This window comes from Talaromyces atroroseus (genome assembly GCF_001907595.1).
Source record: "Talaromyces atroroseus strain IBT 11181 chromosome Unknown scaffold_12, whole genome shotgun sequence".
In the NCBI taxonomy this organism is placed as follows: domain Eukaryota; kingdom Fungi; phylum Ascomycota; class Eurotiomycetes; order Eurotiales; family Trichocomaceae; genus Talaromyces; species Talaromyces atroroseus.
The window spans coordinates 66,187-93,262 of record NW_017971444.1 but is presented as its reverse complement, the minus strand read 5'-3'; the positions used below and the strand labels follow the sequence as shown (position 1 = coordinate 93,262).

Genomic DNA, 27,076 nt, shown 5'->3' with positions numbered 1-27,076 from the left:
TACGTCGTTCATAGCATGCTATAAATAAGTACGAACTAGGTAGGGGTTAGCAGATATATTGCAGTCAAGGGTACTACAGTAGAATCCCGATATTCCTAGCATTTCTTTCTCTCCTCTATTCCTAGCAGATATTCCACGTCAATTAATTTAGTGACAGATGCTGCTTAGAGCGAGCCTCGCAGATAAAGTGACTGGGCTACAAGTATATGTACAACTTCTTGAAACAAATAGCGAGACATTATAATGTACATGATCCTAGAATAATCTGCAACTGCTGCACGAAAATTATACCTATCATCTTCAATCCGGTGGGCTATCCATTTCTTCACTGAGCCTCTACTATCTAGCTTTGCTGAAAGAGCAAGGGAAGATTAGGACGGGCCAGGTTTCAAGATATCATCAATTAGATGAATCAGTGAATACCTTCTTAGACGCCCTACCTTTCTAGGTACGCTTCCAATTATTCACCTTTACAAGGATTTCTAATTTTGCTTTCCTCATGGCAGACGAGACTTTCAGCAATGGCCACATTTTCCAAAATGCCTTCGCCAAAGGAGAGTACGCGAGTAGTTCAATTGCAACAAGGAACTAACAACCCTTTCAAGCTTATAGCCATCGTGAAATACATAGACTAAATTCAATCTGCTTAGATCTCAATTGAAGTGTAGATAATATGATCGTCGACTTAACTAGTGGCTTGCCGCCGGTCCACACTGATCAAGAGGCTAACCAACCTTATTCGAAGCCAAATCGGACGTCAAACGATCTTCCGCATCATCATATCTTCTTCAGTCCATTGTCTAACACAATTCAATTATTCTTTTTATTATTAAATCCATCTGAGAGGGAGTTCTATAGGATGGCTCCCACACTCATTTCCTCACCGCCCACTCTCCGCATCACCCCCGAGCCACTCACGCCGCAGGCCTTCGCCCCCTTTGGCACCGTGATAACAACACCCTTCCCACGAGACCTCCTCAGTGCCCCCAACAACCTGCCATCCCTCGAACTCCCTCACCCAGTCCCCGCAACGCCCGTATACGCCAATCAAGGCTCCGCCGTGAAAATCAGTCCCATCGCTCCTCTCGCCAACGGCTACGAGAACGATGTCTGCCCCAGCGGCAAAGCCGCACAAGCGCGTCTAAGCATGTTTGCATGCTTTCCACGCAAACCTCGGCGCGAAAAACAGGGCAAACATGAGGAGTTCGACACACCCGTTTTTGACGTGCGTATCCTCGAACGACATCCCTATACAACCCAGACTTTTGTCCCGCTCGATCTGTCGAGTCAGAAACGTGTGTTGCGGGATCGTCAGCCGGATAAGAAAAGCCATAATTGGCAGGGGTATGGGGAAGGGGATGTGGATTTGATGCTGGGTGGGTCTGCGGATCAGGAAGAGGAGCAGGAAGAGCCTGTTTTTTTGGTGATTGTTGCGCCGACGTTGAAGGGGCAGGCAGCAGCAGCTACGACAGCTACCACTCCAGGCTCTATAACAGACTCGATCGATGAAGCTAGTGGCACTGCGGATAAGAATCGCGTGCTCATTCGGGATCCGCCGGATTTGGAGAATCTAAGAGCCTTTATTGCGCGTGGCGGTCAGGCTGTTACGTATGGTGCGGGCACGTGGCATGCCCCCATGGTTGTGTTGGGTTCACGACGGATTGATTTCGTTGTCATGCAGTATGTGAACGGCGTTGACAATGAGGACTGTCAAGAGGCTGCCTTCAAAGATGGGATTGTGGTTGATTTGAAGTCCTTGAGTGAGGAGGAAGATGAGTTGTGGGACGATGTGAAGAAACTATCGAAATTATAGTGCCCGAGGGAAAAGTGGATGGATGGTCAAAAATAATTATACAATGGGTATCATAATAAGAAGAAGAAAACTATTATACAGTCATATATAACAAACGCGCCCTCAATGCTATCCGTTGCTGGCAATTTTGGAATTATTGGACCAGTCAGTCTCCGTGGATGCTTGCATCTGACGAAGCACATTCTCGGCCACGACGATTACGCTTTCTGGCAGACCTGCCAGTCGAGCCACCTTCAGCGCATGGGACTGGCGATTAACACCCTTGCGTAACCGATGCACAAACGAAAACGAGCCGGATGGACTCTCCTTGACGTCTGTGCAATAGGTACCTAATTGCTCAAACCCAGCAGTCATGTCTACCAAGGAATGAAAGTGCGTTGCGAACAATGTTCGACAGCGATTCACGTTATGCAGATGCTGGAGGCATGCGTATCCAACAGCAGTGCCATCTTCGGGAGTGGTTCCTCGCCCGACCTCGTCCATAATAACAAATGAACGTGGGGTTGCTTGTTTTAGAATCGCCGCAGTCTCCAGCATCTCGACCATGAATGTTGATTGATCTCGGAATAGGTCATCTGCTGCCCCAATCCTGCTAAATATTTGATCCACAACTCCGATCTCTGCATACTCTGCCGGAACAAAGGATCCGACTTGTGCTAGGATTGTGATAAGTGCGTTTTGCCGCAGGAATGTGCTTTTACCTCCCATATTCGGTCCAGTTATGAGCCAGATCCGCTCTTGGTCACCGATGAAGCAGTCGTTGCTGACGAAACGCCGGCCTTGTTCTTCAAGTCCTAGTTTCACTGTTGGGTGTCTGCCACCGACGATGCGATGCGATGTGGCGGTGTTTAGAATGGGTCGCACCATGTTTTGCTCGTTTGCCAGAGTGGCGAATGAGCAAGCAACATCTAATTCGTCCATGACAGCTGCATTGCGACGAATCTTCACAAGATTGAGGATGACTTCACGGCGAAGGTCTTCGAAAATTCGTTGTTCTTCAGCACGGATGTGGACTTTGACTTGGTCTATGCGCGCGCCCAACTGTGACCAGGCAGGTAAGTAGAACGACCGTGTAGACTTTGTGGAGGAAACGTTCCTGGTGACACCCAAGTCTTCAAGCGCTTTCTGTGATATTTTCACCCCTTTGACATGACAGATATAACCGAGGCCAGGTGTCCATTTCAGTGTCAGCATGGATGAACCTACCTGATCTTGCAATTTATTTGTAAGATCCGATTTTTCTTGTTTGAGCCCATCAAGACCATCGTGTAGCCGTGCTAGAGCCTCGGTAGCATTTTGTCGCATGATCCATGTGTCTACGTCTCCTCGATCCGACTCGACCGTGATACCTGGTCTGCCCGTCGTTTTGAATCGGACTTTTCGAGGCATGGAATCTACATCTTCGGGCAATCCTTCGCTCATAACGACATCCTGTGCAAGACCAGCCGCTTCAGCTGCCTGACCATCCTCGATTCGATGCTTTTGCAAGAGACCTTCTTCATCGATGGCGGCAAGAATTTTCTCTGCTAGCTGTATTGGGCCATCCAAATGTAATCTACGGATAAGCGTCGCCATGCTCTGGTGAATGTCTTCAGCACTGAAAATACCGCGATTTTGTTGATCCGAAAGTACCCGGCGTACTTCACGTGAGGCTTCGATAGCCCTAGACAAACATATCAAGTCATCCGGATCTCCTCGGCCTAACGTGAACTTCTGTACAAGCCGTTGTGCATCGTAACTTCTTTTGAGAAGGGATATAATGGTGTCTCGTATTTCTCCAACCTCGAGGAAATAAGTAACGAGATCAAGGCGCTCGTTAATTACGGACAAGGAAGTCGACGGCGAGGCTATAAATGATACGTCAGATAGATATTTGAAACAAAAAATAGGGATAAACATACTAAGTCTATCTCGAAGAAGGCGAGCTCCGCTTTTCGTAGCCGTTCTGCGAACAGCATGAAGAAGGCTGCCTTTACCTAGACTATCTCTGGTCGTCTCCAATATCTCCAGACCTCTGAAACTATTGCGGTCAATCCCCATTGACTCATTGAGATGTCGTCGTCGAGGTGGCTGTAGCTTCATGCCCACTCCTTGAAGCTGAACACGGGCGTATTCTAGGAGGTTAAACCCGGCCGCCACCTCCTCACTGGTAAACGAAGATTCTACTTGCGGGGCCACAGGGGCTTCTAACATGTGAGTCCATTCTGCCATGGGTTGCGTGCTCTTAGGCCCATCGAAGAAAGTAAGAAGCTGGTGATCTATGCCCACCAACATCTGCAGCTCTTGCCCTAGAAGATTCTGCAGTCGCTGATCGGCAACAATCTCTCGAGCACCGATTCTGGCAATCACTGATGGAAGCATTTCAGTTGTGGTTACCTGCGTGTAGAAGTCGCCCGTAGACAGATCCATCCAAGCTAGTCCAACTCGTTGAGAGGATGAAGATAGCAAGTGTGCGACAGAAAACGGGTTTCCTTCATGTCCAGTCTGTGACTTATAATACTCCGTGTCAAGATAAAGCGACAATAAAAAATTGTTTTGTGAAGTATCGATGAATTTCTCGTCAATCAATGTTCCTGGTGTGATCACTCTGGTAACCTTTCTATCGAACAGCAACCCTCCCGACTTTGACTTTTCCTCGACTGGATTCATAAACTCTTCGCTCACGGCAACATATTTGTTCAGATCTTGCACGAGGACCTTGAGAAAGCGATCGAGCTGGAAGAAAGGGAAGCCTGCCATGGGCACCGGTCCGGCGTTCGTCTTCTTGGACGCGAGCTTGATGTTGAGTAAAGGAGCTAGTTCTTCAGCTTGTTCAAAGTAAAGCTGTCCTTGGTTAGATGGGAAATATATTTCTTTTTAAAAAAATTCGACTGAAGTGTGCACCTACTTCGTAAAACCCTCCTACTCTGGTCAGGACCACGCAATTCCTAAATTTCTCCATGTTGTTCCTGTGCCCTTGCACCACCGTGGGATACCGAGGCGCATCATCGGAGCTATCGTTGTACGACTCAAGCTTTAAAGCGCCCTGGGGAAGCTCTTTCAGTTTCACTTGCGTCCTTGTCTTTGCGCCTCTTGCAAATTGTATGGTATTCCGAGTAGTTGAAGCTCCCAAGACTGGACGTTGTCGCGCATTGTTGCTGATCGATCTATATGCGGTGAAGCCGGAGCGAGGAATCAATTTAAAGACACATTGTATAGGCTTTAGGCGCGTAGATATCAGACTCCTTCCATGAAAAGTGCGAACTTGCATGATATATAATGTTATGCCTTCAAACCCATCCGTCGTGTCTCTTGAAAGCGACGGAGGCTCTCTCCTTCCCTTCTTGACGGACTTCTTCTGGTGTTCCAACTTCCCCACGCTGCAGGGGCACACAGCCAATCAGCATCCCGCACGGTGGCAAAAGTCTCTCCACTTAAAGCCGGAAGTTCATCACTTTAGCTCTGCTTGTCCACGCCCTCTTTTACTTCCTACAAAAGCTGCAGTTTTGCTCTGCGGCCCCCCTTATCCAACGCTCCTGGCATTGACAGTACCAGGACGATGATCTTTCAGTAAATATTGAGATCATCCATACTTGTTTCTCTCTCTTTGCAAAGTGGTACTTCGAAGCTCAAGACGCGCCACTGGTGCGGAGCTCGACCTTGAGCAGAAACGAAGAGTTTTTTGAGACTATATTCAACATCTACTGGCGGCCAACGCTCCTCTATACACCCGATCGCTAGGAAATCAGGAGGCGTCTCTGATTTCTTGATATTCTTCACAACACCATTTGAATTTACAGCCGTACAACACTTTCGCAGACGAAAGCAAGCCTGTCAAGATGACGGACCCTAACAATGTGGCGCAATACAAATATTCGTAAGTCTTATCTTGCATATTGGCCATATGATTAACTGCTGATGCGATCGATACTAGGGCGATGAGCAACTTGGTGCTTCAAGCCGATCGCCGATTTATAACGCGCCCTGGAGATGATGCGACCGGTGACCCAGAGTCCCTCGCAGGGAGAATAAATATAAGAGATATGGGATCACGAGTCGCTCGCGATACGGCACCAAAGACCAAGAAGGCTGCAGTTGCTGAGGTTGGTGTCGAGAGAGGTGGCATTCGTGAAGGTGCCGATGTTCTAGAACGCGAGCAGCGTAAGCGCAAACGTGGCGAACAGGATCAACTTCGCGGTGCTGGTATTCTCTCAGCTGCCGATATGCTCATTGAGGGCTTGAAGTATCGGCCCAGGACACCCGCTACGAGGGCGACTTACGATCTTATTCTTACCATGACGGCCAGTCATCTCGGCGACGTACCGCATGAGGTTGTGCGAAGCGCAGCAGACGCTATCCTAGAAACGCTCAAGGACGAAGATATGAAGGATTTTGATAAAAAGAAAGACATTGATGATCTACTTGGGTCTACTATGAACCCCAAAGAGTTCAATGAACTGGTTAACCTGGGTAAGAAGATCACCGACTACGATGCACAGGACGAGGACGAAAACATGGAAGACGGACTCGGTGGCGAAAATGAAGCGGAACTGGACGAGAGACAAGGTGTCGCTGTTGTCTTCGACGAGTCCGATGAGGACGAAGAAGGCTTGCGCGGTATCAACGAAGTCCGCGATGAAGATGAGTCGGATGAAGAAGCCTCAGACGTTGAGGACCGACCGGGAGCAGAGGAAGTTGCTACTGCCGGCGGAGCTGCTGAAGATCGCACGGATCTGGATGGCGATGAAGAAATGATTATTGATGGCGGTAGGATAGGCGATGCCAAAGTATCTGCTGCCGAAAAACACATAATCCCAGTGCGAGAAATCGATGCCTACTGGTTACAGCGTCAGATCAGCACCATATTTCCGGATGAGCATCAGGCAACCGAGGCTGCCCGATCTTCCTTGGAACTCTTAAGTGGCAAAGAGGAGGATGGAAACGAACGCCAGTTGCGTGATATTGAAAACGACTTGATGGAGCTGTTCGACTATGAACATCCTGACCTGGTAGCAAAATTTGTCAAAAACAAAGACAGAATCGTCTGGACGACAAAGTGGAGGAGGTTGGCAGAGAACGATGATGCTCGTCTCTCTCTCGAGAATGAAATGGTCGAAGCCGGCCACCGTGATATTTTAGACGAGATTCACGGGCGAACGACTGCTGCTGACGAGGCTCAGCGACCAGGGAAAAAGATAAAAATGGATCTGATGGATGTTGATGTCCCAGCTACCGCTGTTAAGCAGGAAGAAGCGAAAGCTCCTTTAAGCAGCCTACTGCCAACACGCCTAGTGAACCTCGAGTCCTTGAAATTCGAACAAGGGAATCATCTCATGACAAATCCAAACGTGAAACTTCCCCAGGGTTCTACAAAACGAACTTTCAAGGGGTATGAGGAGATTCATGTTCCCCCTCCAAAGCCGAGACGCGATCCCGGCGAGAAAAATATTCCAACATCCGAGTTACCTGATTGGGCCCGGGTTGGTTTTGGTACATCGAAAGAGCTGAATCGGGTACAGACAAAGTGCTATCCTACTGCCTTCCATGACGATGGCAACATGCTTGTTTGCGCCCCAACCGGCTCCGGAAAAACCAATGTCGCCATGCTCACGATTCTTCGTGAAATTGGTAAGAACCGAAACCCAGACACGGGAGAAATCATGCTGGACGACTTTAAAATCGTCTACATCGCCCCCCTCAAAGCTTTGGTTCAAGAGCAGGTCGGAAACTTTGGTAAGCGTCTGGAGCCATATGGCATCCGCGTATCCGAGTTGACTGGTGATCGCCAACTTACCAAGCAGCAAATTGCCGATACTCAAATCATTGTCACAACGCCGGAAAAATGGGACATCATCACTCGCAAAGCAACAGATTCTAGCTACACAAAGCTTGTACGTCTTCTCATCATTGACGAAATTCACTTGTTGCACGACGATCGAGGTCCTGTCTTGGAAGCTGTTGTTAGTCGCACCCTTCGCCAGAATGAGACTACCGATGAGCCTACCAGAATTGTTGGTCTTTCGGCCACTCTGCCGAACTATCGCGATGTGGCTAGCTTCTTGCGTGTGGACGCCACGAAGGCACTGTTCCATTTTGATGGTTCCTATCGCCCTTGCCCTCTTAGACAGGAATTTATTGGCGTGAGTGACAAGAAGGCAATCAAACAGTTGAAGACCATGAACGAAGTCTGCTACAACAAGGTTCTGGAAAATTGCGCCAAAGGTCATCAAATGCTCATTTTCGTACATTCGCGCAAAGAAACTGCCAAAACAGCCCGGTACATCCGAGACAAAGCTGTCGAGATGGAGACAATTGGCCAGGTGTTGCGAAGTGACGCAGCCAGCAGACAAATCTTGGCAGAGGAAGCCGAGAGCGTCGATGATGCCGCTCTGAAAGACATTCTGCCGTATGGATTTGGTATTCATCATGCCGGACTGTCACTTGCAGACAGAGATTCAGTGGCAAGTTTATTTAGCGACGGTAGTATCCAAGTACTTGTTTGTACGGCAACCTTAGCCTGGGGTGTTAATTTGCCTGCCCATACTGTTTTGATCAAAGGTACACAAGTATACTCTCCAGAGCATGGATCTTTTGTGCAATTGAGCCCTCAGGATACCCTACAAATGCTTGGCCGAGCAGGACGTCCGCAGTATGATACAGAGGGACTTGGAACAATTATTACCACCCAGAATGAGCTGCAGTTTTACCTCTCGCTTCTGAATCAACAGCTTCCGATTGAGAGTCAGCTGATCAGTAAACTTGCCGACAATCTGAACGCTGAGATCGTGCTTGGCAATGTGAGAAATCGCACCGAAGGTGTGGAATGGTTAGGCTATTCCTATCTTTATGTACGAATGCTACGGTCGCCAGGATTATATAGTGTTGGTGCCGATTATGCAGATGATGAGACCTTGGAACAAAAGCGAGTGGATCTTATACACTCTGCTGCTACTCTACTTGAAAAAGCCGGTCTCGTCAAGTATGACAAGAAGATTGGCAAGCTTCAGTCTACAGAGCTCGGACGCATCGCTTCCCATTACTACATCAGCCACAGCTCAATGCAAATCTATAACCATCATCTTCAGCCAGGCATCAGCACTGTTGAGCTCTTCCGGATCTTCTCTCTCAGCGAGGAGTTCAAGTACATTCCAGTTCGACAGGATGAGAAGCTGGAGCTTGCTAAGCTACTCGGCCGCGTGCCTGTGCCTGTCAAAGAAGGCATCGAGGAACCGCACGCAAAGATCAACGTTCTTCTTCAAGCGTTCATCTCACGGCTAAAACTTGAAGGCCTCGCATTGATGGCAGACTTGGTATATGTTACCCAGTCGGCTGGTCGAATTCTTCGTGCTATCTTTGAGATTTGCCTGAAAAAGGGCTGGTCATCTGTTGCAAAGATCGCCTTGAATCTGTGCAAAATGGCAGAGAAACGAATGTGGCCGACAATGACACCACTACGGCAATTTCCAGCATGTCCTCGAGACATCATGCAAAAAGCCGAGAGAATCGATGTTCCCTGGCAAAGCTATTTCGATCTCGATCCTCCACGAATGGGCGAGCTTCTTGGCATGCCCAAGGCAGGTCGTATTGTATGCGACCTGGTCTCCAAGTTCCCGCGCCTAGAAGTTCAGGCACAGGTTCAGCCCATGACTAGATCGCTGCTTCGGGTCGAACTGACTATCACCCCAAACTTTGTTTGGGATGACTCCGTACACGGTGCGGCAGAAAGCTTCTGGGTTATTATCGAGGATTGCGATGGAGAAGAGATCCTTTTCCACGACCAATTTATTCTTCGTAAAGAATACGCTCAGGGTGAAGTCACTGACCACATCATGGAGTTCACTGTTCCCATCTCTGACCCAATACCTCCTCACTACTTCTTGCAAATTATGTCCGATCGCTGGATGCATTCGGAGACGAAGGTAGCGGTGTCTTTCCAGAAGCTCATTCTTCCAGAGCGATTCCCACCTCATACGCCATTACTAGACATTCAACGAGTGCCTGTCCAAGCCTTGAAACGGGACGATTTCAAGGGTCTTTATCCTGACTGGCAGACGTTCAATCGCATTCAGAGCCAAGCTTTCAAGAGTCTATTTGAATCCGATGAAGCTGTTTTACTCGCTGCTCCAGCAGGAAGTGGGAAGACTGTGTGCGCTGAATTAGCATTGCTCCGCCATTGGTCGCAGCCCAACAAAGGACGTGCAGTCTACATTGCTCCTTTCCAGGAGTTAGTTGACCTGCGATACATTGACTGGACGAAACGCCTAAGTTCAATTGCTGGAGGGAAGACAATTGTAAAACTCACCGGTGAGACTACTGCAGACCTGAAGCTCTTAGAGTCTGCGGATTTGGTGCTTGCCACTCCTGTTCAATGGGATGTTTTATCGCGCCAATGGCAGCGGAGAAAGAATATCCAATCAGTCGACTTATTTATTGCGGACGAACTGCACATGATTGGCGGTTACCTGGGCTATACCTACGAAATCATCGTGAGTAGGATGCAGTTCATCAAGCTACAAATCGAAAGCGAGCTGCGGATTATCGGCCTGAGTGTTCCGTTGTCTAACGGTGTGTACTTCATTCCTCCGCTACCTCCATATTCTATATTATCTTGTCGTGATTATAACTAACGTTTGGTTTTATCATACAGCTCGTGATATTGGCGAGTGGATCGGAGCTAACCGCCATTCTATATTGAACTTTAGTCCAAGCGCTCGGCCCATCCCACTGGATTTGCATATTCAGTCTTACAATATTCCTCACTTTCCTTCCCTCATGATGGCTATGGCTAAACCTGTCTATCACGCGATAGCCAACCAACTTTCGCCTGATAAGCCCGCTCTAGTATTCGTCCCCAGTCGTAAACAGGTCCGTTCCACAGCAGTGGATATATTGGCTGCCTGTGTTGCAGATGACAATGAAGACCGTTTTTTGCATGCTGACGTTGACCAAATTTCTCCTCTCTTGGAACGACTGCACGAGCGGACATTGGCCGAGTCTATTTCACATGGAGTTGGTTATTACCATGAAGCATTAAGCACTAATGATAAGCGGATTGTATCCCACCTGTTCAACATTGGTGCCATCCAGGTCATGCTAGCTTCTAGGGATGTCTGCTGGGAGATTGACTTTACTGCCCATCTTGTTATCGTCATGGGCACGCAATTTTTCGAAGGTAGAGAGCATCGTTACATCGACTACCCTATTAGTGAGATTCTTCAGATGTTTGGCAAAGCCTCACGTCCTGGCCAGGACAAGATCGGGCGTGGTCTGCTGATGGTATCTGAAACTAAACGAGCATATTACAGAAGGTTCCTGACCGAGGCACTCCCACTGGAGTCGGGACTTTCTTTGACACTCCATGATGCATTTGTCACTGAGATTAGCACTCGCACAATTAGCTCTACACAGGATGCGGTGGATTGGATGACATACACTTACTTCTACCGACGCCTTCTTGCAAACCCTAGTTTCTATGGTTTAACCGACGTTAGCCATGAGGGTTTGAGTACGTTCCTCTCCGAACTTGTTGAGAACACGTTGAAGGAGCTTTCAGAAGCGAAGATTATCGACCTTGATGAGGAAGACGATAGCATCTCCCCCTTGAATGCAGCCATGATATCTGCATACTACAATATCTCCTTTATCACCATGCAGACCTTCCTCCTGTCATTATCCGCCCGCACGAAGCTCAAGGGAATATTGGAGATTGTTACATCTGCAACCGAGTTTGAGTCAATTCAAATGCGCCGCCACGAAGATCACATTTTAAGACGTGTCTATGACCGTGTTCCTGTCAAGATGGCAGAACCTGCTTATGACTCCCCTCACTTCAAAGCGTTTGTTCTTCTTCAAGCTCACTTCTCTCGAATGCAACTGCCTATTGATCTTGCTAAAGACCAAGAGGTCATTGTTAGCAAGGTTCTGAACCTTCTCAGTGCTTGTGTAGACGTCCTATCATCGGAGGGTCACCTGAATGCCATGAACGCCATGGAGATGTCTCAGATGACCGTTCAAGCAATGTGGGACCGTGACAGTCCTTTGAAGCAGATCCCACACTTCACGCCTGAAGTTGTTCAGGTGGCGAATGAATACAAGTATGTTGCCATCGCTTCTCTCTCTACGAACGCAACTAACCTTATCTACTCTAGGATCAATGACATCTTCGAGTTCATGGAAGCCATGGACCCCTCTGAAAATAAAGACTACGCAGCCTTTGTCAAGCGCCTTGGATTGGACAACAAACAACTAACACAAGCTGCCAACTTCACCAACGAGAAATATCCAAACGTGGAACTGGATTTCCAGGTTGAAGATCCCGATAGTATCACTGCGGGTGAACCAGCTTACCTCAATATCAAGGTGGAACGCGATGTCGAGGAGGACGAAGAACCGGACACGACAGTTCATGCGCCATACTATCCCAGCAAGAAGATGGAGAATTGGTGGTTGGTGGTTGGTGAGGAGAAGACGAAGAGTCTTCTTGCTATCAAGCGTGTCACTGTTGGCCGTCGTCTGGAGACGCGTCTCGAATATATTGTGCCCACGGCTGGCGAGCATGAGTTGACACTGTATCTCATGAGTGACAGTTACGTTGGTGTTGATCAGGATCCTACGTTTACCGTCACTGCCGCCGAGGGTATGGATGAGGACGAGAGCGAAGAGGGAGAGGAGTAAGTCGATAGAAGAAAGAAGATTCTTTTTAGATATGAGGGCTACGGCAAAATTCGGCGTGTTATTTGGAGTGCTTGATTCTTGTTATTGGTGTATGTAATATCACAATTGATTCGCAAGTTTCTTATATTTATCAGCATGTTATACAATCAATCAATGACTTAGGGTATCTATACGCACGTGACGTGACACAACACATAAAGAAAGTTTAAACTTAATATTTTCTATGGAAAGCCTCAAACAGCTTTCTGCGTTAGCTGAATAGTGAGGTTTTATTCCTACTGTTACCTGCCTCATAGTATGGCATCCTAGGACAAAAAAGATTGTTGCCTGATTTTCAGGGCAGCGATGCAACCTTGTGAGCAGAAGCCTGCAACCCCGCTCTCAAAGGTCTCCGCACATGTTCTTTTGTCTCCGTGGAATGCTGGCCTTTTCTTTCTTCTAACACCATATTTGCAGCAAATTAGTCTTTGAGATAGAGACTATTTCATCTGTACCTCAAAATTCTGACTACAATTGTGCTGTGTTCGGCGACTGTCTAGAACCAGGCAGGCATCATGACTATCAGAGCCGCAAACTTCACACCGGAGTAATCTCGTCTCTACATCTCATGGGATTTCCCTCTTCATAGATAACTGACAGACATCATCTCTTCAGGGTTCTCCTCTCCGCTCCGCGACGATCTGTCGCTATTCCTAATCCCACCGGTACGCTTGCCGCTTATACCCAGACAGCATACTCCTTCAGCTCCCACTCCTCAACCAGCGAAATCCGTGTCATCGACCTTGAATCAAGCGAAAGCACAGTTGTCACGAATGAAGCTGGTGCTAGCAACCCCCAGTGGCTCGGCGATGGAGATTTGCTCGTCTGGTTGAAGGAGAAAGATAATGGGAACACGAGCTTTGTGATCAGCGACGCTCGTGACCCTGGTCGATCCTACACCGCAGGCACAGTACCGGGGCCTGTTTCTGATTTGAAGGTGACGAAGCTGGAGTCAGGCAAGTTCGGATTCGTGGTCTCCGGTAAAGCAAATCCCGATGGAAGTTTGTACAACCCGAAGGACGCGAAGAAGCCGCACAGCAGTGGACGATACTATACGTCGATTTGGGTTCGACACTGGGACACGTATGTCGAATCGCAAAAAAATTCTTTGTGGTATGGTGTCTTGCAGAATTCGCCGTCTGCATTGTCCGATAAGGAGAAGAGGTACTCAGCTACTGGGTTAACCAACTTGCTTGCTGTTTCCGGCCTCACTGATGTCGAGGCACCAATCCCGCCATTCGGTGGTACTGGTGACTTTGACATTAGTCCGGATGCTGTTGTTTTTATTGCAAAAGACCCTGCCGTGAACCCTGCGACACACACGGCCTGTGTCTGTTACTATTGTCCGATGATGTCGTGGACTGACTTCAGCGCGCGCGAAGCCAAGATTTGTTCAGTCAAGGGTCTTGAGGGCGCCATGAGCTCACCTGCTTTGTCAAAGGATGGTAGCTCAATTGTGTTTTTGGCAATGGAGAAAGATGGCCACGAAGCTGACAAGAACCGAATCATCTTTGTACCCAATCCATGGAGCGGTGAATTACTTGAAGTATTCAAATCCGAAGACGGGAAAGGACAGTGGAACTTGAGTCCTAGTTCAGTTTCCTGGTCTCAAGACAACAAGTCATTGCTCATTACGGTCGAGGAGAAAGGCCGTGGTGTGCTTTACCAGCTTCCACTCGACAACATTCTATCTGCGAAGCCAGAGAGTCTGAAGAAGCTAACCAGTACAGGCACTGTCACAGGCGTCTCTCCGTTGTCAGCGGACTCTCAACAGCTTCTCGTCTCAAGCAGCAACTTGATAGAAAGCAGCGTTTACACGATCATTGACCCCGATTCTCCCGACCAAGCAAAACTGTTGTCATCTGCTAATAAGGGTGGAGCATCGCTCGGCCTTTCACGCTCCCAGGTTGACGAAATATGGTACAAAGGTGAAAATGGTCAACCCATCCATGCTTTCGTCGTGAAGCCATCAAACTTCAATCCAGACGAGAAGTATCCACTTGCCTTCCTGGTGCACGGCGGACCTGAATCTGCCTGGAATGATGCGTGGAGTACCAGGTGGAACCCCGCAGTCTTTGCTGAACAGGGGTATGTGGTGGTCACGCCGAACCCAACTGGCAGTACAGGCTATGGCCAGGAGTTTACGGATGCTATCAAAGGCAGCTGGGGCGGTTTGCCCTACCTTGACTTAGAAAGAGGATTCGACTATATAAGCAAGAACCTGAAATACGTCGATATCGAGCGGGCAGTGGCGCTCGGCGCGTCATACGGCGGATACATGATGAACTGGATACAGGGACAGCCCCTTGGCCGTAAATTCAAGGCTCTCGTCACCCACGACGGTGTCTTCAGCATGGTCTCGCAACTGGCCAGCGAAGAACAGTACTTCCCTCTTGCAGATTTGACAGGACCCCTATGGAAAGTGCCTGAACAGTGGCAGAAATGGGATCCTTCTCGATTCACAGCAAACTGGGCAACACCACATCTCATTATCCACAACGAACTTGATTATCGATTGACAATAGCTGAGGGACTGGCAGCTTTCAACGTTTTGCAGATGAAGGGTATCGACAGTGCGTTTTTGACTTTTCCGGATGAGAACCACTGGGTCTTGAAGCCTGAAAACTCCCTTGTTTGGCACTATGCGGTCATCAACTGGATCAATAAATACGCAGGATTGCCGCAGATTTCGACAACTCATCACGAAGCTGTCTTTTCGGCCGACAAAGATTACAAGAGGGTCACCAACGTACCCCTGAGATAAACCTGCGTTGTGAAGGAAATCTGTATACACAGATCGACAGTTAGGTGTATGTACATAATCAGCGTGTTAGTTAGATTTCTGTTGCATATCTCCTTTTCTTTGGACTTGTCATCAATTTTGCCTATGAAAATAGTCTTGACGGATGGAAAACAATATCTGAGAATAAAGAAAAACTCCGACCACTGGCTGACTCCGTGGTTCGTCTCATCTATACCTGCACAAGTGAACCGACTCATTTCCCTTGGTTGGTTCATAAAGTTCTTTATAAGCAGGCTTCGTCCTGCATACGTACCGGAGAGTTACCTGAGTGACTCTTCGCTGCTGAAAGTTGTCATTTTCTCATAGATATTGAGTCATTTGCTTAGGATAACACATCACTTCCAGTATCTTTATGGCACATATATATGTATACTCCATTACAGTAAAGAATTTGATTTTCTTGTATACCACCAAGGGCAATCTTACAAGGTTTTCTGGTTATCTTACCAAAACTTATCCTCTGCAAGTTAACCTGGATTGCATATTATCATTCTTCGTCGGAAATGACCAAGAATCACAATTCCGGTAAAGATACGGTCCTCGGGCGCAAGGATTCTCCCAACTCGGCCACGGAGATACTAGACTATGCTCCCGAGCCAAAGGTGCATCCGGACTTCATGGCCACGATAACCCATCTCTCCGCGCGACTATACAAGTTGATATCTTTAACCAGTGCACTGGCGCACCCCGGTTTCCCGGACTCGCTGTTCCAATACCATCTTCTCACAAACAATCAACTCGACGACCTTGCTCGCTACTATGATCAGGTATGGCCACCAACACCGGAGTCTGCTCGATACCCAAAACCGATCCAAGCGTGGATCGGAACGCCGGATGAGCATACAATCGATATCGAGACGAAGCGTAGACGGATAGGTTGTTTTATAGGACTCAATCTAAGGTAGATACGTCTAGATACCCATCGACGGCTGAGAAAATGGACCTAGTCACTTGCCATGGAAACTGGATGCACAGGAAGTACAGGAAAAGGCCGTGCTCTGGCATAGTGTTATTACGGGACAAAACCAACCACAGTCGCGTGGTCACTGAAGTCAAGACCACATTTGCGTTCAATGCCGCCAACAATGCTGATCTGCCGGTTGAACGGATCTTCCAAAGATCCGAAGAGTATCAATCTACTGGGAGCTCGACGAGTACGAAGGCAATGTTCAGTTCCATGAGAACCTTTCCGAAATGAAAGGTGCATTCTTCATCGCCAATCCGTCAACAAATGTTCATGTCGCTGTTCACCAAGACAGACAGGCATGACGAAGGACACCTTTGTGAGGTTTTGATAGAGACGGGTGTTTCTGTTCTTGGTCATCAAAGCTGCGAACGGAAGGGACATATACGCTACAGTAAAATCTAGCAAGAGACCCTCGTGAACACGGAAGTAATCTTCCAACACTTTGACTTACTGTTGTGTGTACTGGCCACAGACCTCCTCTGAACCATGTATGGCAGCAAGCTTAGGCTTTGATTTTCATACAAATATGACTCAATGGCATGCCCGGTGAGTCACAAAACGGCCATGTTTCAAAACGTTGGGGAGGGAAAGAAACAACAGAAATCTCGTAGAGATAAAAAAGGTACCAAGAGGGGCCAAAAGTTCTAATTTGTTTGCGCATCCTCGGTCCGGTCAACTGTAATTCTCCGGAACATGCAAATAACGAGAAGTAACTGAAAATGTATGGATAACTTACTAACCTATGACGAGTGTGTGTGTGTGATAAATACGAATAAGTAATTTTCATACGAGTCTGAGTGCGGAGAAAGGAGTGCTGATCAAAATAGTCCGAAGATCGGGCGCTCTGTCGGTATACCGGTAACGTATGTATCGGTATTACGTTCGCCGCTTGCTTTGATCTACATCACTTCCATTCTCTGATATTCAAATGCAGCTTGTATGTCTGAAAGTTGCCTTCGCCAATTAAAATCTGTAACAGCCTGCAAATTAACGGAAGTCTAAGTATATGCTTGTTGATGATTGTTCTATTGATACGGAGCTTATATATTACTAGCTTAGACTATTTCTCCAGCTTTTTATATTATTTTTTACCTAAGCGTCAAACTCAATGCGTCCGAAACTTACTAATGGTAATACTAATACAACGATACGGTGAGCGTTTAAGCTTAGACGGGTGAAGGGAGGATGATCCCATCGTTTTTTTCAATCGAGAACCTAGGTTTAGCTGCGAGTATCTGCTAGGGTCTAGACTGCCGGTCTTCTCTCTTTATATATTCCCACGTTTCCCCTCTGTCTGTGATTTTTGGGACAGAAAAGTGAGAGAGAGAGAACATATCTTGCGCAATGAGCACCAACGACGCTCACGAGCCCCGCGCGGGCCACGCAGAAAATGATCGCGACGACGACAGCAGCTCTGAGATAACGCTTACACGATGGCAGAAAATCGAGAACATCATCTGGGATGGCGGCCATCGGACTCCCCAGGAACGAAGCCTTGTGCGAAGACTGGACATCTTTATCATGTTAGTGTTATTTAACGCAAAATGTTCTCCGCAAACACGAACTAACTCTATACAATGATAACAACAGGAGCTGGGCGACAATTGGGTACTTTGTCCGATTGCTCGATTGGGCCAATGTTAGTAAGTAATGACTGAAATCCAGAAGTTTCTGAAAGGCAGGACGTCAAAACCAACCAATCAAACCAGCAAATGCGTATGTCTCCGGCATGAAGGAAGACTTGCACTTCACTGGAGCAGACTATAATCTGCTCTCGACGTTCTTCATCATTGGCTATGTCATCGGCCAAGTGCCTTCACAATTGGTCCTGACACGCGGTATGTCTTTCTAACATCATGTACTCAGATGCAAAATTCTGACTGATGGATATCAAAAAAGTCCGCCCGTCAATATGGCTCCCGACGTGCGAATTGCTCTGGTCAATTATCACCTTTTGCTTCGCTGCAGTCCGTAATGTGCGAGATGTTTTTGCTCTCCGTATCATTATGGGTTTCTTGGAGAGTCCATTCGCCGTCGGCGTTTTGACTATTATGGGTAGTTGGTACACGCCGCGAGGTATGTACTTGCCCTCCTCCTTTTCTCTTTTGCTCGCTTGCTAACAGATTAATTAGAACTTTCCAAAAGAATAGCAATCTTCTACTCCGCCTGCTACGCCGCCAGCATGTTCAGCGGATATCTCCAAGCCGCCATCTACCATGGCATGGACGGCCACCTGGGACTTCCCGGATGGCGCTGGCTCTTCATTTTCTGCGGCGTCATCTCCATGCCGTTCAGTCTGTACGGCTACGTCGCCATCCCAGACAACCCCTACATCTGCAAAGCGCGCTGGATGCCCGCTGAGCAACTCGATTTCGCGCGCAGACGCATGGAAGCATACGATCGACGACCACCGGTGCTACTAACCTGGGCAAAAATGAAACGCATCGTGACTCATTGGCCGCTGTATGCGTTCACAGCAATCATGATCTTCCAATGCCTCGTAACCCAGCCTCTCAATTACTTCGCCGTGTGGCTGCAGGCGCTGAATCGGTTTTCCGTGTATGAGGTTAATGTTATCCCAACCTCAGGCCAAGCTCTGGGTCTTATTACAACGCTGTTGTATAGCTGGTTGTCTGATGCATGGGGCGGGAATAGACCCAAAGCCCTCCTTATCCCTGCCGTGATCAATCTGGTTGGTTTGATCATTGTTGCGATTGGACCGGGTTTTGGCGCGACCTTGTTTGGGTATTTGCTCAATGGGGCTAGTTGGGGATTCTGGCCTATTTGCTTTGTGCGTTCTCTCTCTTCTCCTCTCAAAATCTGTTTTCTGCTGACTCAAGTTAAACAGGCATGGACCAACGAAGTCTGCGCCAAAGACCCGGAGGAACGAGCAATAGTAATCGGTGTTGCACAGACACTTGGCCAAGCATTTGTGGCATGGTTACCTGGTTAGTCTTCTCACAGCAGTTAATGGACGGGAAAAGGAAAAAAATTCACTAATCTATTTTTTGATTCTCCCAGTCATCATTCTGAACACATCCAAATACGCACCCAAATTCACCATTGGGTGGAGTGTGCTGAGCGGCGTAAGCGGATTGCAATTAGCAATGGTATTTGTGATTCGATGGCTGGTAAAGCGCGAGAAAAGACAGGAAGCAGCGGCAGCAGAAGAAGAGTATTGCCGTGGCAATGTTAGCCATGGTATTGATGATGTTGATGCTGGCATTGAAGAAGTGAATACTGTCACCAAAATCGATGCTGCTAATGGTAGTGGCAGTGGCAATGGTGGTTTGGTCGTCGAGACAGTTCGAGAAGGGTCGAAGATGGCTTGATATGATATGACAATGAGTTCAGTCGTCGATGTTACGAGACGGTGATCTCTTACACAGACTGAAGGACATGCGAGGCGGGTCATAGGTTAATGCCGAGAATGAAGACGTGTGCCTTCAGCTTATAGCTAGTATTAGGAAAACCGAATCTGTTGAAGTAATGATACTCTGCTGCATTCTATGAACAATGCACATTTACGATTGCCTTACTCGAGCCGAAGGACGGTAAACAAGTTTTATTGCAGGCTGTAGAATACGTCACTTCGTGTAGCTTGCCTATTGCATCAACGACGTGCAATGATGGACACCATCAATAAGAATAGGAATAGAGCCAGCGAACACAATAAGAATAAAGAATCATCGTCTAGTCACGCACTCCTGCTATCAATTAGAACAGGCCAACAGACCATCGTGGCAATGCTTACTCAACAACCGTATGCCATGAAGCTCTGTCAGCCGCTAGAAGAAGCTCCTCGTCCTCACTCAACGTCTCGCCGTTCACAGCCATCCGCACAATCGTCGCTTCGGCAAGAGCTGGTTTTCTACCGTGTCCGAAAAGACGGTAAGGAGCAGACGTGATCAGTCCGTGATAATAGAAGTTGATAATTGTCGCACCTTTCAAAGGGGCTCTTGAACACACATATTTTCTGAAAAGCTTTTTGAGGCTAGGCATAACGCCAAGATCGGTGGCCAACGTCTCCAAGTAACCAAGTGTAGGCACCGCAATGGTGTGCCGGCGAGATTGAACAAACTACATACTTCTGGTTAGATATTGTGGACCGATATACACTTGACCGAAGGACACTTACCAGGTGACATTGCTCCTTATAAAACTTTTCAATGCTCTTCTGCATTTTCTCCACCGATGGTAACGAAATTCTTGCAGTCAATACACCGACAGCCCATCGTGCCTGTAGCTCAACCGTCGGATGAATGGGCCCCAGGAATTCGACTAATCCCATGAAGAAGAGATTGTTATGTTCCGGGGGATTGATGAGTCGATACAGACGCACGGAGTTTGGCTCATTCCCACGATATGTGTCCTCAGAGATTAACGGCATGGTAACATTATATCCAGTGCACAAGATCACTTCGTCAACTTCGAGGCTGGTATTATTACTGAGAATAATCTCCGTCTCAGAGAAGCTCTCAACTGAGGCACGATGTGCAGTAATACGACCAGAACGAACATGCTCTAGCAGACTGGTGGATACAACTGCATTAGCCTCGAGAATACCGTGGTTAGGCTTGAGAGTCTCTGGTGTTTCACCCATTACAGCGCGATGAACGCCTTCGTAGCTCCACATGAGCACCGATCGAGGCAGGGCATATTCCCAGAATCGACTCTGCAGAGATTCAACAGGCTTACCGTTGACGTATCTCGGTAAAACCCAGCCTCCTCGCTGAGTGATGAGGTGGCATGATTTAGCCCGGAGAGAAACTTCACTTGCAATGTCCACGGCTGATGGACCAAACCCTACTACAGCCACTCGTTTGTCTGCATACTCATCGGGCTGGCGGTAGACATGACTGTGGATAATACGGCCCTCGAAACGTTCAAAACCTTCGATTTCCGGGGTGTATGGAATGCTCTCTTTGCCGGTACAGATAAACAGTGCATCGTAAAGCTCCTCGCTTGTACCGGTTATGACCTTCCACTTCGTGTCATCATGCTTGACACAGGACAGCACTTCAGTGTTCAGAAGAATGTACTTTTCTAGACCGAAGTGGTTTGCATAGTCCATAATGTACGTCAGGTAATCTGTGTGGGTAGGATAATCGGGATATTTGGCAGGGTCCATAGGAAAGTCGCTGAAATGAGAGCGCAAGGAGCTAGTGTTTGAGACAACACCATTGTATACCGATGAGAATGTTTCGCCAGTGACTGGGTGAGGTTCTTCGTAGCGCCACTGGCCGCCAATACCGTCACGAGCCTCGTAGACGGTTGGGAGCAAGCCCTCTTCGAGGCACTCTTTTGCGGCGACGAGGCCAGAGATACCTGCGTTGACACGTTGTCAGAAGAGCCCGTAAACATAGGTGATATCCCGAACTTACCGGCACCAATGATGGCAACTCGCTGAGCCATATTGAGATGCGTGATAGAGTGGATGACAGAAAACAGATAGGACAATTCGAACTGATAGGATAACGTTGGGAATGAATGTATAGACAGAAGAGCTGAGTCTGCGAAAAGGAAGAGAAGGGTGGGAGAGAAGAGGAAGAAAGAAAGAGAAAGAGCACAAGACAAAAATGAGGGGATGGGAGGACTGGCAGAAGAGGAAGGAGGTCTGGTGTGCCTTCCCCGGCAGGAGCTCTCTTTCCATGCCTGCACCTTCCGAAAATGGGTATCTCCTGCCTCATCAGATCACCTCGCCTGCGTTATGTAAGCGAGAGCCATGGAGGCATCGAAGGACTTTTTTCTCACCTTGTCAGAACATGCCTTTTCTAATGATCGCTTTACATCAGTTAAGTACTGTTCCTCCGAAGCCCTGGCTATATCGATGCCCTGTACACAGGCGACTTTGGTCCGCTGTTTGCTCATAATACTAACATCTGATTTAGGCACGCCCAATGCCTAAAAAAAAGAGGCCGTTAGCATGCATAATCGTGCACACTGAAACTCGTTTCAAAAGGATAAGAACAAATCCCACCTCGGCCAGAACCTTAGCAACGGCGGCATTCGCTTCACCTTTTCTAGGCTCGCACACGACGTGAACATAGACTTGCTCGTTGCATATCCGTTTGATTCCTTCAACACTTCGAGAGGCAGGAGTAACATGGCAGCGGATCAGAAGATTGTATAAGGTGCTGGAGCGTGCTTTGCCGATCGAGCTTAATCGAAGAAGCTGTGGTGCCTCGATCATCATTGTTTTTTTTATACTTAATCGAAAGTAAACTGGCGTCGTGATATTGTGCGTGATCGCCGGAATCAGTTGATTTCCGTGCCTGGCTCAAACATTGTAATTTGCTGACATTTATAAAGATAGAAAGCCTAGACGTACGTACGTGTGTCGGCCGGAGCTAGGTTGATCCGAGGCCTGTTCATACAACTAGATAGACCAAGGGCAAAGTACTTGAGAATATTTACTACCTACCATTATATGCTGTGACCTCTTACAACAGGCTCAGACATGCCAATAAATATGCTGATGTAGTGTATACTTTATTCATAACAACGGAGCTATGTAGACCCGAGTTGCCGCCACGTCTCTTGGCCATCTACGACACTACAGCTTTTCGCTGGCTCACATACGCATTCCACCAACTGTGAAAAGTAGATTTATACGCCGCTATATGATCCGTATCTCGAAAGTTATGATTTAGATGCATATCCCCATGACAAGGGCCACCATTAGTGCCTGGCATGCGTCTCCAGATACCCGTATATGAAACGAAATTCCACGACCGTCCGCAGTTCAAATTGCAGCAACAGGATGTCCAATAGGCGAAGCGGGATAGAAATGCATGCCGTCGATCGTCGAATTCGGAAGGGGGGCTTTCATGCAATGTATGGAGGATATGTAGCATATAGAGCACTGCTAGTACGAGCCCCTGAGATAGAGGAGGTGTAGTACCCTCCTTGCGGTGTGCTTTTGGGATGACCCTGTTCCAGTACTCGCGTATAATGGCCTGGGACGGGCCTGTAGATTTGTCAAACTCTTTCAAAAATTCTTGGACTGATAAAGAACACAAGTCTGTTAGTAAGCCATATTCGGCTATTACGGCACTATATCTTGATTTAGATTCATACTCACATCGGACTTTTCTATCTTTCTCGTCATAGCACATTCGGTAAACTGACCGATAGACATTCCATGATTCGAGTGTCAAACGATTCCAGTAACCATTTGCCCGTGGTCTGAAGTGATGCTTCGTTAGAATGTAAAAAAGCCGAGGATGGACATCTGAGGTGGCTTTTGAAGTGTTCTGTTCGACAAGCGTCACTTGTGATAGCGTAACAGTCACCTCCTGGTTGCTCACCTCTTGGTTGCTCACTCTGTTGGATTCTCGTCCTCAGTCAGCACAGATCGCTAAGGCATGTGAAGATTTGACCGTGTGTAAGAGATTCGGGAATATCTCGAGCCTCACCTTGATGCTGACGGCATTGTCCAACCGATTGTCCCCATTGAGGCCTTTGTCCCTGAAGAGGATCCGAAGGAATCCACATCTCCAAAAATGCTCTGGTACAAGATGCTGCTGTGGCTGCGGCATACGCATGCCAAATATCATTCTTATGGCTGTTAGCGTAGTCAGAAACCCCCTTGATGATTACACAGGGCCTGTCATCCCACATCCCTGCACCTTCCATCTCAAATGCAATGATATTCTCGTCACATCGGTTTCTTTCCCTCCCAACGATATAGTCCCGATGTTCGCCGGACTTCATCACGGTGTTTGCCGAGGCGACCGTACCGAAGTGAATCAACGGTTCAGGGACGAAGGACGGATTATCCACATCAGCGTTCAAACGTGTTCTTTGAATCAAGTGTTCTGCGCATCCTGTGATGGAGCAAGGATCTTGCAATGAAGCAGGGCAAACTGGATCATCTTGTGTTTTGCAATAAACGCATTCACACGTGATGTGCTGCGCGTAGTGCTTGTGTCGGACTGATGCTTCGAAGAGTCTATCTTGTGAAACGTCTTTATATTCCCATTTCCCTTGATCCTGCTTCTGAATGAACCTCAAGTTATGCATCATTGTCTCATGGAGCGGTTCGGCCTCGGATCGCAAGTGGCTGAGCATATTCCTTATGTCAAGTGGAGGATTACCGAGAACTTCTCGTCTGCCAGTCCTTCTTTTATATTCGTTAGGCAACTGTTTTCCATTATCAGTCTGGACAATACTGTCACCGATAATCACATCACCGAAAATCGTCTCCGCTGTTTCTAGCTTTTCATCTTGTCCTCTTTCTCGGAAAGGGACACCAGCACATACCCCAACCAATAAATAGAGCTTGATACCTCGGTAGGTATGGCTAAGGTCTGTCACTGAGCGCGCAGAATATTGCGTCCCCTTTCCCGAAAGCTTCACCAGGACCACGTTGTGTCTTCCAATACGACCGAGTTTGTAGTAGTTCGCATCACCAATCAGCTTACCGAAATCTGCTGCGTTATATGTCTCGTCGAAAATTTTGTCGATGGCTTGCTTTTCCACGTCGAGGGTGCAAACAATTCCAATATGGACATCTTCGCGGGTTTGCTTCTGAGTAATGTTATATGTAGTCATGATATTATTGATGTTTCCTCCCTAATAGTAAGTTACGTCGCGCGTCGAAGTTTGTTTGAAGTAAAGTGATACTATATTGCAAATCTAGTAGTTGGCACTGTAGAAGAGAAAAATGCAGAGCTTCGACCAGCTATCTATACCTAGCCACTTGGCCGTGTTGAGGCTCTTTTGCTTTCAGCGCAAGGCATATATGAATGCCGTACAAGCCACTTGCTTAGCCAAGGCAATAATACTCATTTCATGCAGTGACTGAGGAGTAACTCAGGCACTTTTTCTGGGTATTCTAGGTTCTATCGACGTGCCTCGTACTTTGTAAGCCTTGTGATCCACGTCGGACGCTTCGTAAGGCCTTCACATCGCCACTTTTCTCAGAACTTGTTTGTAAAATGCAGGAAGTTCATTCGTTTTGCCATTCTCGTGCAACTCAGCTGACCTTAAGCTTTAGATGCCCGGGAGGATCGCTCAAGTGCGCATGCCAATCAAGTTGAAACAAGATACAAGTCCGAGGTGCCCAATGAAGTCCATTTGCTGCTCGGCAATGTTATACTGTTTTTATTCCTTTCGCCACTGCTCTAGCCTCAGCCCTTGCGGCATGTGTCTGTGCGGCTCTTGCGGGTCGAAGAAAGGCCCGAGATGACTCGGGCTCTTGTCTAAATGCTAGACAAGCTTATCTTGCTTTTATAGTCAGGGCATAAATGAACTGTATTGCTGAAGAGGTTGTGGCGTGACCGTGCAGGGAAAAAGGAACGAAAACTGACTCCGATCCGCGGTGCACAACTTTCAACCCTAACTCCAGATACATCGTCAATAAATAATATTTAGTTTTCTATGCAATAATTTTGTACCATCAATATCCGGAGAAGTTAATAGTAATCATCAAAAGTGATATCGAATGCATATTTGTCCCCAGTGCACTACTCGCGGGCATATTTAGCATCACGCGAATGCTCGAGAGTTGTTTTCTGCACCCAAGGCTTTCTCTGGTCTTTCTGGTCATCTTAATCTTGCATTTGCAATGCCAGGTTTCATCATAGCAGCCGCCTTGATAACAGCGGCGCCTGTATACAATGCCAACTTCCTTGGGAAAAGGGGGACCGATCAGACTTGTGGTTATATTAGTGGAAAATCCCAGTAAATCATTTCATATCCTCCAGAGGCATGGCGTCTATAATCTGACGAACATGGGGACAATGCAAGAATCATTCTAACCAGCGATCAGGTTCTCCTCTGGTCTGCCCAGGAACATCCACATGCAATCTCGACTCCTACTACTGGGGATGTTGTGACCATTTGACCTGTGATAGACCAGCAACGTGCGAGCTAGTCTCATCCCCTTATTGCGGGGGAGTGGCCAGCTCCAATTGCATTTATTCGCAAATTCGCCGGTGGTAAGCATTGTGAACCGGAGATATTGAGCAAATGTTTGGTGCCCTTAAGACTTTTGGTTTGATTGACCTTGCTTTTTCATTCTTTAGTTCCGACGCATGCGTGACCTACGTCCGTGAGACTCAAGCGACAGGATCGGATCCTATTACTTCTTGGTCCTGTGGTCCAACGGCGGAAGAGATTCTGGTGTTGGCCACGGCAACGACCGGAGACTCTACTTCGATTTCTGGTATGACCCCATATTTACGCTGAAAGGAAAGGTCGGGTAGATAATCATTCTGCTGTGGTGAGTTATGCAACGGTCAGTGCAACGGAGTCGGTATCGAGCACCATATCTACTGGCACCGAAGATGGCGCAAAACCAGTAACAGAAACAACAAGCAGCACAGTTGGGGGAGAAACAGGAATTGGTTCTAGTATTTTGAATACATCACCCTCAGGTACGTTGTGTTTTTGTCGGATTATTGGTCTTTCCTTCAGATTGCTTTTCATTGACATCTGACTAATTGGTGTCATACGAATGCTCATATTAGGAACCGGCACAGCCATGTACTTAACGACCAGCATTTCCGCCATTTCATCAAGCGAGACCGCAATCCCCAGTGCCATGCCCGCACACAGTGGTCTCAGTGGTAGCAAGATTGCAGGAATCGCCGTCGGTGCTGTGTTTGGGACTCTTATAATCTGCGCTAGCTCGTATATCATCTATAGACGCTGTTTCTGTGGCAGGTCAGGTGGAATGGAGCCACGAAAACAAAGCGACCAAATATGGGCCTTCAGAAGCTCGCCGTACCCAGACCTTTCATCGAAATGCAGGACAGGGCGTCGATTGGCAATGTTGTTGAGTTTGAAGACAATC

General features: G+C 47.6%; 7 protein-coding genes across 7 annotated transcripts; 4 read left to right on the top strand and 3 right to left on the bottom strand.

Annotated features, from left to right (window-relative positions):
• Positions 1 to 539: 539 nt before the first annotated feature.
• Positions 540 to 1,813, top strand: UA08_07730 (hypothetical protein; the record flags this gene model as incomplete). Its single annotated transcript, XM_020262843.1, has 2 exons — positions 540 to 558; positions 669 to 1,813. The coding sequence occupies 2 exons, from the start codon at positions 540 to 542 to the stop codon at positions 1,811 to 1,813; spliced, it is 1,164 nt and encodes a 387-aa protein (XP_020116865.1).
• A 108-nt stretch (positions 1,814 to 1,921) lies between these two features.
• Positions 1,922 to 4,754, bottom strand: UA08_07729 (hypothetical protein; the record flags this gene model as incomplete). The annotated part of the gene is made up of 3 exons (XM_020262832.1): positions 1,922 to 3,660; positions 3,715 to 4,636; positions 4,701 to 4,754. The coding sequence occupies 3 exons, from the start codon at positions 4,752 to 4,754 to the stop codon at positions 1,922 to 1,924; spliced, it is 2,715 nt and encodes a 904-aa protein (XP_020116864.1).
• An 877-nt stretch (positions 4,755 to 5,631) lies between these two features.
• Positions 5,632 to 15,269, top strand: UA08_07728 (hypothetical protein; the record flags this gene model as incomplete). Its single annotated transcript, XM_020262821.1, has 5 exons — positions 5,632 to 5,669; positions 5,727 to 10,357; positions 10,440 to 11,886; positions 11,941 to 12,462; positions 13,121 to 15,269. The coding sequence occupies 5 exons, from the start codon at positions 5,632 to 5,634 to the stop codon at positions 15,267 to 15,269; spliced, it is 8,787 nt and encodes a 2,928-aa protein (XP_020116952.1).
• Positions 15,270 to 15,811: 542 nt separating this feature from the next.
• UA08_07727 (hypothetical protein) lies at positions 15,812 to 16,506 on the top strand (the record flags this gene model as incomplete). Its single annotated transcript, XM_020262809.1, has 2 exons — positions 15,812 to 16,184; positions 16,214 to 16,506. 2 exons carry the CDS (start codon positions 15,812 to 15,814, stop codon positions 16,504 to 16,506), a joined length of 666 nt encoding a protein of 221 aa, XP_020117089.1.
• Positions 16,507 to 17,619: 1,113 nt separating this feature from the next.
• UA08_07726 (hypothetical protein) lies at positions 17,620 to 19,607 on the top strand (the record flags this gene model as incomplete). Its single annotated transcript, XM_020262798.1, has 7 exons — positions 17,620 to 17,798; positions 17,866 to 17,918; positions 17,985 to 18,113; positions 18,175 to 18,351; positions 18,408 to 19,066; positions 19,124 to 19,223; positions 19,297 to 19,607. The coding sequence occupies 7 exons, from the start codon at positions 17,620 to 17,622 to the stop codon at positions 19,605 to 19,607; spliced, it is 1,608 nt and encodes a 535-aa protein (XP_020116948.1).
• A 418-nt stretch (positions 19,608 to 20,025) lies between these two features.
• Positions 20,026 to 21,690, bottom strand: UA08_07725 (hypothetical protein; the record flags this gene model as incomplete). The annotated part of the gene is made up of 3 exons (XM_020262787.1): positions 20,026 to 20,355; positions 20,414 to 21,603; positions 21,660 to 21,690. The coding sequence occupies 3 exons, from the start codon at positions 21,688 to 21,690 to the stop codon at positions 20,026 to 20,028; spliced, it is 1,551 nt and encodes a 516-aa protein (XP_020116949.1).
• A 1,133-nt stretch (positions 21,691 to 22,823) lies between these two features.
• UA08_07724 (hypothetical protein) lies at positions 22,824 to 24,831 on the bottom strand (the record flags this gene model as incomplete). The annotated part of the gene is made up of 3 exons (XM_020262776.1): positions 22,824 to 23,281; positions 23,360 to 23,611; positions 23,694 to 24,831. The coding sequence occupies 3 exons, from the start codon at positions 24,829 to 24,831 to the stop codon at positions 22,824 to 22,826; spliced, it is 1,848 nt and encodes a 615-aa protein (XP_020116950.1).
• Positions 24,832 to 27,076: the final 2,245 nt, after the last annotated feature.